The 12099-nt window shown below is 44.9% G+C and overlaps 1 protein-coding gene across 1 annotated transcript in view; it reads left to right on the top strand.

Moving 5' to 3' along the window:
* Positions 1–12099, top strand: part of VWA3B (von Willebrand factor A domain containing 3B) — a 124445-nt gene that overhangs the window by 11758 nt on the left and 100588 nt on the right. The window contains exons 6-7 of the mRNA XM_077810832.1: positions 1957–2126; positions 9333–9457. Of these exons, the coding sequence (XP_077666958.1) occupies positions 1957–2126; positions 9333–9457 (295 nt within the window). The remainder of the gene's footprint in view (positions 1–1956; positions 2127–9332; positions 9458–12099) is intronic.

Raw genomic sequence — 12099 nt, forward strand, 5'->3', positions numbered from 1 at the left:
GCAACCCTACCCCAGAGCGAGGCAGGGGCCAGGGGCAAGAGCATAGCTGGGTGGGGTGGGCGTGTTGGTCCCCGAGTGAGGCAGAGGTCGGAGGCAAGCGCACAGTGGGGTGAGGTGAAGGGTTGGTCCCTGGACTGAGGCAGGGGTCAGGGGCAAGCACACCAGGGTGGAGGGGAGGGGCAGGAGTGGACAGGATCCCCCCCTTGGGTGGCACGGAGCCGGTACCTACCTCTGTCCGCCAGAGCTGGGTCCTTGGGAGCCAGGTCTCTTTCTCTCCAGCTGAGCTGCAGCTCCTCCAGGCAGCAGCAGCTGCTTTTCCTGCCTTCCTGATGGGGAGGCTGATTGCAGTTACTCCTGCAACCAGACTGCTGACCAGACACTGCCAGGTCTGCTTTTTCGACTGGACTTTCCGGTCGAAAACCGAACAGCAGGCAACAGGGGCCCCATAACTTTTAAAAGTGGGAGGGCATAGCCTTTTTTCCTGCCTTAAGAGCGAGTGATGGGGAGGAGGGGGCAGAGAGGACTGAGTGGCAGGCGGGGCCTGGGGGAAGAGGCTGAGTGGGGCAGGGCCGTGGGGCAGAGCGCAGGTGGGACTAAGGTGGGAGGGGCGGAGTGCAGGCAAGGCCGCGGGGTGGTGGGGGGGCATGGTCCAGGCACCAGTGCCCCCCCACTCCCCCCCCCGATTTCCAGGTTGTTTCCAGCGCTCCTGCTTGGCAACCATAATTGGCACCTTCTGCATGTGGGCCCGGAGCAATGGCGCCATTGTAAACCTGGTACTGTCCTTCATCTCAGGCATAGTTACTCCCTAACGCTCCTTTCCTCTGGACCTACCTGTCTCAAATCCTAGGTCACTCTCCCAGAGGGCTATTCCTCCCTCCCTTACACTCAGGGTGGAATCTAATGAATCACACCTACCCCAATGGGTCAGCAGTATTTAATCTGCAGTTCCCAACACCTACTAACTGCATGGGCTAGCTGGAGAATCCTGCCTCTTCTGTGCATGCAGTAAAAGTTGGAGTAAAAATGCCCATGTGTTAGTCTATTAGCTCATCTGGGATTCAGGGCACTGAGATGAAGACCCATTAAGATTGTGTCTATACTTTGAGCTGTGGCTGTAATTCCTAGTTCAAAGAGACAGACCTGTGCTAACTCAGATTGAGCTAGCATTCTAAAAGTAGTGTAACGGTGGCAGTGCAACTGGTGGGACAGGCTTGCCACCCAAGTACAAATAGCGGTTCAAGATGCTAGATATCTACTCAGGGTGGGTAGCCTCCCGTTGCTTTGCTGCTGAGACTACACTCTATTTTTAGTATGCTAGCTCAACCAGAGCTAGCACAGGTATGTCTCCTTGAACTGGGAATTACAGCCCCCCACTCAAAGTGTACACATACGCTTTAGAAGGCAAAAATTGAAATACTCACTGGGTCTAACGGAGGACTGAATCTGCTTTACTGTAAGACTGTACCTCACAGCAGCATGAAGGCACGGACGTGGTTCCTTAATACCTTCTCATGCTCAACCAGTTTTATCTTCTCTTATTTTCCTTAGTGGGTGCTCCAGAGCTCCCTACTGTGTACGTGGAGAGTGGCTTCTTTTAAAAGTGATCATTTACCGCTACTTACAGTGCCGAAGGTACTGCAGTTATTGCCATATTCTGTCTCAGATACTCAGCTGTGATAGCTGTGGGACTGATTCTCTTATCACTTCGACCAGTTTTATGCTAGTGTAACTCCACTGGCTCCGGTGGAATTACCTCTGAGTTACATCAGTATAAGTGAGAAGGAGAACCCAGCCTCTATTAGCCTTGTGACCCTTGTAATGAGACAACTGTACTGGTTTTTCTTTCCTCATGTCAGCACAGTGCATTGCTAGGGTAAATCCAAAGCAGCTATATGCAAAATAAGTCTTCCTATTGTTGTTTTCTGTTTAATAACATGCATTATATATCTACCATAGGTTGAAGCTGTTTATTACTTTACTGTGGGTGATTTTCCAAAGGACATGAAGCAGCTACTCTTGCAGAAGGTTTCTAACAGCCCATACCCAATCCACACAGTATCTTTTAATGCAAAGGAGGAAGAAACCATCCTTTTCCTAAAGGAGATGAGCCAACTGACCTCTGGAAGGTATGGGGAATACTACTAGTACTACTACCTGATTTCAGTACTTTTAAAGGACTGTACAGATAGAAACATGTGAATCCTTGCAACATGCCTGGGAGATAAGTGAGTATTCCCATTTGACTGATGATAAACCTGAGACAAAGAGATTAAGTAATTTTCTCAAGATCACAGAGGAAATCGTTGTAAGAGCTGGGGTTAAAACTCAGGAGTTTCTGTGCTCAGACCAAACCTCCCTCCACACCCGTGTTCACAGTCTCTCTTTAAGTCAGCTCACTATCTAAATGAGAAAAAATCTGTCAGCTCCTCCTATTCTTGGCTTGCAGAAAAAAAAAACAGTAGGGAAAAGAGATGGATTCAGCATATTTTTGTAACAGATGATTGATTGATTTATACTGTCTTGCAGTAACACCTGTGGGAAACAATAGGGAATTCAGAACCCTGTTGTATTAGGTATTGTACAAACGCATAGTAAAAAGACAGCCTCTGTCCCAGATAATTCACAGTTAAAGTTGTGACAAGACACAGCAGGTGGATGAAACAATGAAATGGGTGGAGTGGGGTTGGAGGAAGAGGTAACCATAAAGCAAACATCTTACTAACTTAATTACAATTCATAGCTTTATGCAGAGGCTGCAATGGTCATAGTTAGCAGTTGTGCTAGAGATGTGTCGAAAAATTAATACGGCAAAATACAAAATGTCCAATAAGTTCTTGGAATGTACCAGTGACAATTTCTTGTTTCACAAGGTGGGGGAAGTAACCAGGAGGACAGTCATTGTAAACTTGATTCCAACTAAAAGGGAGGAATTGGTTGCTAATCTGAAGGTTAAAGGCAATTTGGGTGAAAGCGATCATGAAATGATCAATTTCATGATTCTAAGGAAAGGAAGGAGTGAGAGCAGCAGAATAAGGACAATAGACTTTTTTTAAAAAGCAGACTTTAACAAACTCTGGGAATTGGTAGGTAAGGTCCTATGGGAAGAAAATCTAAGGGAAAAAACCATTCAGGAGAGCTCACAGCAATGCTTAAATTACAGGAGAAAAGTTGTGTGTCCCTGAATCTCAAGTGGCTTGCTTTCATTTAAACAGTAGTGAGAAGTAAGGGGGCTATAAGACAGAAGTGAGGTAGCCCCTAAAAGTAGTAAGGGGTCCCATTCTCCCAAGCTACCCTGTAGTTCAAGCCTTGGCTGGCAGTTTCTCAAAGAGACAATATTAAATGTGCAACAGCAAACTATCCTGTTGCGAAAGAAAGATAGGAAAAATAGTAAGATGCCAAAATCGCTCCCTGAGGAGCTCTTGAATAACCTGAAAATCAAAAAGGAATCCTCAAAAAGTGGAAAGGTGGACAAATAGCTAAGGATAAGTACAAAATAATAGCACAGGCAAGTAGGGACAAAATCAGAAAGGTTAAAGCGCAAAATGAGCAGAACATTGGCCCGTTGTAATAACATGTTTGTGTCCCATACTGAAAATGTCCAAACCACGAGGTTATACAATATTTGCCTTCTCCAGCCTTTGCAACCTTGGCTTGACCGTGTCCCCATTGCCTCATCTGTAATGTATTATTTTGGATTTCTTCATCCAAGGTGAACCCACATGCTGTACATCACAACAATGTAAATAGGTACCATGCCTCTTGGAACAACATGAGGTATCCGGGACTTTCCAGACTCTCCCACCCTTCCTTACCAGTATCTGAGGATGAGTGACATGTTCCTTTAAGATGTAACCTGCCAGGATAGGTTCCAACAAACCTACGAACTGGATGCTATACACTGTTAATGTTTTACTTAGTCTTGTGGCTACTGGTACTGCTAGTACTATAGGAAGGATCCATGTGCACTTTTTCTCAGCATAATAGAACCCTGAATAGCACTTTATTTGTTATCAACCCAGGCACTTCCCCACCTTGAATTTCCTTTAGTCCTACCTGTAGCTCCTTCGTGAGAAAGCTGCCATACCACAAACAGGTAATCACCTTTGATACATTAGGATGGTTCATGATTTTTTGCATTTCATTGATTGCTGCTTCCACTTCCCTAAACAACTGTCCTGTTATTCTAGCATCCTGAAACTCTTTAAATCCTCCCCTATATCCTCATTCTATTGTTTATTTAACTTTTTAACAGACTTTGTAATTGAGCTCATTTTCTGATTTTCTTCCCACAATACTCTGATATGCATATGATTCCATGCTGATGTTCCCAATGCCTCAACTCCTTGTACTATTCCTGTATCTCTTTTATCTCTTTCCCTCCTCAGGCCATCAAATTTCCATCCAATTCCACCCCATCCAATTGTCTGAAATTTTGCACTACATTTACTACCCTTTGCATATAGAAGCACACAGATTTTTCATGACAGAGCTGCTGTAGGAATGTAAAATTGTTTAAATTCAATACTACAGGTATCATTTGGTACTGTACATTATTATACATAATCTGATATTCACAACTTATCATTAGTCCATTGTCAGGTCCTGCTTTCATTTCTGGGCATGGTTCAGTGGGGGAAGTTTAGGTTGGATATTAGGAAAAACTTTTTCACTAGGAGGGTGGTGAAACACTGGAATGCGTTACCTAGGGAGGTGGTAGAATCTCCTTCCTTAGAAGTTTTTAAGGTCAGGCTTGACAAAGCCCTGGCTGGGATGATTTAATTGGGGATTGGTCCTGCTTTGAGCAGGGGTTTGGACTAGATGACCTCCTGAGGTCCCTTCCAACCCTGATATTCTATGATTCTATGATTCATCTTGCTTCAATTCTGGAATAGGAAGCATTGTTACACCAGTATGTTCAGAAGCAGTGGTGGTTGTCTCCCCATTCTTAGTCACATTCAGAGAGAATGTCAAAGCCTCAGTCACTTTCCTGGCATGGTAGGTGGACTCATGGGCAGTAGTTCGTTGGATGATATGCTAGAGTAACTGTAATATTTCCCGCATGTGTTAACTGCATGTTATAACTGGTGAGGTTAGCCATTACCATCCCATTTAAACACATGGCCCCTTTGGGTCCCCCAGTCCAAGTCCCTGCTCCTGAGAGTTGCTTGCGCTGCAGGATCTTCCATCTTGGCTGCAGTTCTGTCTGTACCAGAGCTTTGTAGGCTTTCCTTCATGATTACCTGGAAACCATAAGGCTAGGGTGGCTTTCTCCCCCTTGTGCACTGTCACCACCTTGTTCCTCTGCTCTATCACGAATACTACGGACCCCAATGCAGTGCATAATATACCTCCCATCGTGATCAACACCTGAAAGAGAAAGAAATTATTGTCACTTCCTCTTTTTATATCAATAGATTCCTTCTGTTCTTCCCTCTATATGGTTTCAGCTGCATAGCATACAACCATTGTTTCACCACCCCTTTTCATCCTTTTCCCTGACCAGGTATATGGATGGACTAGCCTTGTCCATTACATAGCAGGGACTCTCCCAACTGGCTTTTGGAAAGGGCCTTTTATTTGAGACATAGTGCACAAGGAACTGATCTCTCACTTCATATGCCTTGCCAGAGACTTGGTCGTCAATTATTGTTTCATTTTTTTGTTGGGCCTCTCCCAGGCTTCTTGCCACCATCTTGTGTACCTCTTGTATGTGCCATACCAATTCCTTAACCTATTACTCTGTTATACTATATTATGTCCATCCCTGGGGTAATGAATATCTCATCTCCCTTCTAGTCATAGTCTCAAAAGGGGTAACCTTCATAGCCTTCGCTATGCTTCTCCTTATGACCTTTAAAACAAGGTGTAGTTTAACATCCCAGTCTTTCCCTGAGCCGATTACCACCTTTTCAGCATTGTTTTTATCAGTCTAGTTGGCTCATTCCACAGTTCCAGACTCTGTGGGTGGCATGGTATATGGAATTTCTGATCACGTTGGAGTATCTCACAAACCTTCCTAGTCACCTTTCCCGTGAATGCTGGACCATTATCACTATCCACAGCCTTAGGAAGACCCCACCTAGAGAATACCTGCTCTGTTACCACCTGAGCTGTGGTGATGGCTGTACAGTGTTGAGTCAGAATAGCTTCTGTACACCTAGTAAAAGCATCTACAGTTATTCCCTCTAGCAGTTGTAGATGATTCTCCTGTATAATCCACCTGTATTCTTTCCAATAGGCCTGTCAGAACTTAGAGCTTTAACAGTCTCCTCCTTTTCCTCCCCACCGGGTTACTTCTGGCACAGGTTAGACATGCTGCTCCATACTCCTCTATATCTTTTCCCGCTGTGGGCCTCCATCACACAGTAAACACTCGCTTTTTAGTGCTAAGTTAATTTAAATGTCCACCTGCTGTGTGTCTATTCTCATGAACTCCTCACTTAATCCAACCGGGACCTCCCCTGAATTTCGAGCCACAAGTAGTCCATCCCTGTGGTTTTAGTTTCCATTCATATAATACACCAGTTCCCCCACCTAAAGATTTTAAGGTGTCTTGTATTTCCTCATTTTCCTTTTGTAGAGCCTGTAGATCAAAATCTTTTTTCTGTCTCTGTTTCATGGCTGTAGTTGTCACTGCCTCTACCACAGTAGTGGCTGTCTCTCCTGGCCATATAACTCCACTTTTGAGGGCTTCCTTTACTGCCCTATCTACTTCATCATGCCATCTTTTCATTTTTCCACTCTTGGCTTGTGCCTTATCCTTCATTACCCAGACCTCCATCAATCCCTTGTCTTGTGTCACCTGATCCAACCACTTTCACAAGCCTACATGCTTAATGCTCCTGCCATCACTCTTTTTCCACTCATTTTTTTTGCTCTCAAATGGAAGAAAAGCAGTAAGTGCATTACACACAGAACTCAAATCAGAGCATATAATTCCCTGGACACCAGCACTCCCCATCTTCAGGCCTCTTATAACCTAAACCAGTGCAGCAACATCAGCATATTGTGCTGAGGGAGTTTGTCTTGAAAAGAAGTCATGTTGGTCCTCTCCTGCATAAATCAAAGCCAAACCAGTAACTGGCTTTCCTGCCACATAGTAGGAGGATGTAAATGGGGAGTAATCCCCAATTTCATCAGGACCCAAAGCAGCAGCAGTCTTTGCTAGAAAAATCCCAGTCAGATTGTTTCCTGTTTCAGGGCTTGGCACACATTCATCACACTCGCCTGTGATTGTAAGCCTTTCTTTGAAGGGGAGTGGGGGCTGGATTATGCAGTTGGACTTCCTCTGTGCTGTCCCCCAAGAGGTGGGGACATTCTAGTGCTGGACTTTCCTGTCCTTAATCTTTTCTTTTGCTAAAAATACTAGAGGGGCATTAACTGAACACACACTAACTTTGCTTCCACCCATAATATAACAAAATTTCTGGAGAGGCCAACAATAATTCATAGCCAATATGGGATTTTTCAAGAATAAATTTTACCAAACCAACCTAATTTCCTTCTTTGATAGGGTTACTGGCCTAGTGGATATGGGGGAAGCAGTAGACATGATATATCTTGATTTTAGGAAGGCTTTTGACTCAGTTCCACCTGGCATTCTCATAAGCAAACTAGGGAAATGTGTTCTGATGAAATTACTATAAAGTGGGTGAAAAACTGGTTGGAAGACCAGACTCAAAGAGTAGCTATCAGTGGTTGGCTGTCAAACTGGGAGGAAATATCTAGAGGGGTGCCAAAGGGGTCTGTCCTGAGTCCGGTACTATTCAATATTTTAATCAGTGATTTGGATAATGGAGAGGGGAGAGTATGCTTACAAATTTTTTGGAAGACACCAGGCTGGAAGGGGTTTTTAGCACCTTGGAAAACAGGATTAGAATTCAAAACGACCTTGATAAAGTGGAGAAATGGTCTGAAATCAACAAGATAAAATCCATTAAAGACAAATGCAAAGTACTGCACTTAAAAAGGAAAAATCAAATGCGGAACTACAAAATGGGGAATAATTGGCTAGGTAGTAGTACTGCAGAAAAGGATCTGGGGATTATAGTGGATCACAAATTGCATATGAGCCAACAATATGATGCAGTGGCAAAAAAGGCTAATATTCTGGGGTTTATTAACAGGAGTGTCATATGTAAGATACGGGAGGGAGGTAATTGTCCCACTCTGTTCAGCACAGGTGAGGCCTCAGCTCGAGTACTGTGTCTGGTTCTGGGCATTGCACTTCAAGAAAGATGTGGACAAACTGGAGAGAGTCCAGAGGAGATTAACAAAAATGATAAAAGGTTTAGAAAACCTGACTTGTGAGAAAAGGTTAAAAAAATGGGCATGTTTAGTCTTGAGGAAAGAAGACTGAGGAGGGACCTGATAATGGTCTTCAAATACGTTAAGGGCTGTTTAAAAGAGGACAGTGATCAATTGTTCTCCATGTCCCTTGAAGGTAGGGCAAGAAGTAATCTGCTTAATCAGCAGCAAAGGAGATTGAGGTTAGATACTAGGAAAAACTTTCTAACTGTAAAGATAGTCAAGTATTGGATTAGGCTTCCGAAGAAGGTTGTGGAGTCCCCATCACTGGACATTTTTAAGAACAGGTTGGACAAACACCTGTCAGGGATAGTCTAGGTATACGTGGTGCCTCAGTGCAGAGGGCTGGCTAGATGGCTTGTAACACACAAAAGGAAGTGTCAGAACTGTTGCAATGTTACCTAATTTAAGGCAGGTCTTGGGACAACAAGAAGCAGAGGTGATGCTGTCCATCAGCTGTTATAGAGGGGAGCTTCTGCACTGTACCATGCCTCCCCAGAGTCTGTTTTGCCCCTGCTGGACATATGGGAGTGGGGCAACCTGCCCCATCCTTCTGGGGAGCAGTTAGGTGACCAGCTCCACAGGGAGAAGAGGCAGGTATCAGCCTTCAGATACTGGGCAGGGTTTTTCCCTCAGCTGACTGAGGTTGAATGTGGAGAGGGTGGAAAGAGGGCCCATTGGGTGGGCAATGGCAGTGACATGCAGATTGGCTGTGTCCTGAACAGTGGCTGTAGGGTTGAATCAGCATGCAGCATCAGTTAAGAGCTAGTAGTATGCTTGATGCATTGAAATAGGTAACAAAATGATACAGAACATTTATGATAGTGTCTTCATATTGAAGAATGGTATGCCCTCTTCTGAAGTACCCCAATTTCTGGCCTCTTCACCGTATGGATATACAGTAACAGAAATCAATGAGTTCTACAGAAGGGCAACAAATATGCTCAGAGGTACATAATGAAGGGATAAACTAGGGATGTATTTACATAATTTACTTAGCGATGAAAACCCTTTTTATATTACAGATTCCATGCATTTGCTGAGAGAACTGACCACATAGATATCATTGGACCTATACCAAAGAGTGAAGAGGATGGAGAAAGTCTAGCCACCCAGAATTCAAGAAAATTGAAGGGAAAGGTGCCTTTAGGTAAAAATAATAAAAAGATGTTCTTTCTTAAAACCTTCAGAATAACATTGTAATTAAGGAAATGTAGCCAAGTGTTAATAAAAATAAGCATGAGCAGTGCTCCCACTTCACCATCTGGGAGAGGGGGCAGTTCAAATGGCTAGCCTCTGGGTGGGAAAGGGTGGATACCATGTATGTGGTCAGAGGGAGAAGGAAGAAATGGACAGAGCTTTGTGTGTATGAGAGAGATACAGAGAAAAGAACAAAATTGTTTTGTTTGGAAAGAGGGAAGGGTGTTTCTGTATGTATGCTCGGGGTGTGGTGGGAGCATTTCAGTAGATGTTGCATATCTGAAATTACTTCTATGCTACTGTTTCTAAAGATGAATGATGAGTAGCTTTAATCACCCAAATGTGCAGTAATCTCTTTGAAATGCATTGTGTGGTATGTTTTATTGCTATTATGGACTAGAATTTACAAGTTAAAAAGGAAGGCAATTAGCCTTATGCAATTACTAAGCATTATAGCCATGGTTATGACATCACTGACAACCAATCAGAAAACTCCAGTTGTGTTTAGATTCTAAATCCTTTCAGAGCAGAAAATATATTGCTGTGATTACTCTTTTCTTCCATGTCTGATGTCTCTTGTTTCATGGTGCCTTCTTGAATGATGCAGAGGGCAATAATAATAAAAATGCTGATTAGCCTCTAATGTGTTTTGAAAGTGTTTCTTGCATATGGGGAATAAACTACAAAAGCAAATAATTGGAAACTGAGGCCATGTCTACACCAGCGAGCTTACAGTGGCACAGCTGTACTGATGCAGCTGCACTGCTGTAAGATAGCTTGAGTAGCTGCTCTGTGTAGATGGGAGAGAGCTCTCCTGTCGACATAACAAAACCACCTCCACATACGGCAGTAGCTATATTGGTAGGAGAAGCTGTCCCGCCTGGCCACACCTCCGCCTCGGAGCCAGAGGGGCATGTTGCCACTCCTCCCACACCCTAACTGCTTCCCGGAGCCCGCACCCCAACCCCCTGCCCTAGCCCTGAGTCCCCTCCCACACCCAAACTCCCTCCCAGAGCCGCACCCCCTCCTGCACCCCAACCCCCAGTCCTGAGCCCCCTCCTGCACTCCAAACCAATTGGCCCCAGCCTGGAGCCCCCTCCTGCACCCCAAGCCCCTCATCCTCAGCTCCACCCCCAGAGCCTGCACCCCCAGCCAGAGCCCTCACCCCCTCACACACCCTAACTCCCACCTCAGTTTGAAGCCCCCTCCTGCACCCTGAACTCCTCATTTCTGGCCCCACCCTGGAGCCCACACCCCCAGCCAGAGCCCATACCCCCTCCCACAGTGCAACCCCCTGTCTCAGCCTGGAGTCCCCTCCCACACCCTGAACCCCTCATTTCTGGCCCCACCCTGGAGCCTGCACCCCCAGCCAGAGCCCTCACCTCTTCCCCCACTCCAGGCCCCTGCCCCAGCCCGGTGAAAGTGAGTGAGTGAGGGTGCCGGAGAGCGACTGACGGGGGTGGGTGGGTGGAGTTAGTAGGGGCAGGGCCTCAGAGAAGGGACAGGGCCTGGCTGGGGCCTTGAGGAAGGGGTGGGGCAGGGAGTGGGGCAAGGGTGTTCAGTTTTGTGCGATTAGAAAGTTGGAAACCCTGTCCAAACCCCACTTCCTATGCTATGGAGAGAACCTCCATGGAGCCCTGCTCCATGGTAGTGGCATCAGCTGCAGAATTCACCTGCATAGCATCCCACTGGCCTTCCCCCCCAGTGGAAAGGAGATCAGGGTTTGCTTCTCTGTTATCTAACGTTCCAGGTATGTAGGCAAAGGCATCTCCAGTACTATTCTGTGTACCAGGTTAATTTTTGAAGGGCTGCCTTTAAACAGCAGCGCTTTAAAGAATGCTACTGTGTTCTTCTGCCACACAGTGGCGGAGGCAGGGGTCTGCGGGAAGAAGTTAAATTCCCCATCTTGGCTTGTATGCAAAATAAGTTTGAGCAACTTAAAATGTCTAATTTTCTTGCATTTGTCTATTCTCCCTTTGTAAAGTCTGATCTGAGTCAAGCGATCACAGAATTAATTACTATTCCAGTCTCTTCTGTGACTTAATTTTCTTTCTTGGACTTTTAGAAATGTTGGTGCTGGTTTGCCAGTTTTTTGTTTTTGTTTAGTTTTGCTGGTGGTTGTAAGCTAGTTTGGTATCTTGGTTGTGAAATCAGGTGGGTTTCGAGTAGCTTTTGAAACAGGCTACAGGATGGGTATAGCTACTGGGAGGTAAGACTGGAACAGAATCATTTTTTTTTTTGAGTGTGTGTGAGGATGTTCAGCGATTGGGAGGCGGAAAGGGGTGCTTGTTGCGGTGTTGTATGTTAGTTGTAGTTTGTTTATATGTGTAACACACACACACACGGTTTGATTCTGTACAGCAAAGTGGGCATGCATTCTACCAAGTTAAAATGCTCCATTCGCAATTTAAATTTTTAGTTATTATTTCTTGCTCTTTTTCAGACTTTTAGCTATTACTCCTTCAGATTGTAAGCCCTCTGGGCAGGAAATCCATCTTTATTTGTATTATGAATTACATATCTGGTACTATAATAGGTAGTACATAATTAGTAACAGGTTTTAAATGTCTGGAACCCAATTCTAAAATTCTG

Source organism: Eretmochelys imbricata, chromosome 1 (genome assembly GCF_965152235.1).
Source record: "Eretmochelys imbricata isolate rEreImb1 chromosome 1, rEreImb1.hap1, whole genome shotgun sequence".
Lineage (NCBI taxonomy): Eukaryota > Metazoa > Chordata > Testudines > Cheloniidae > Eretmochelys > Eretmochelys imbricata.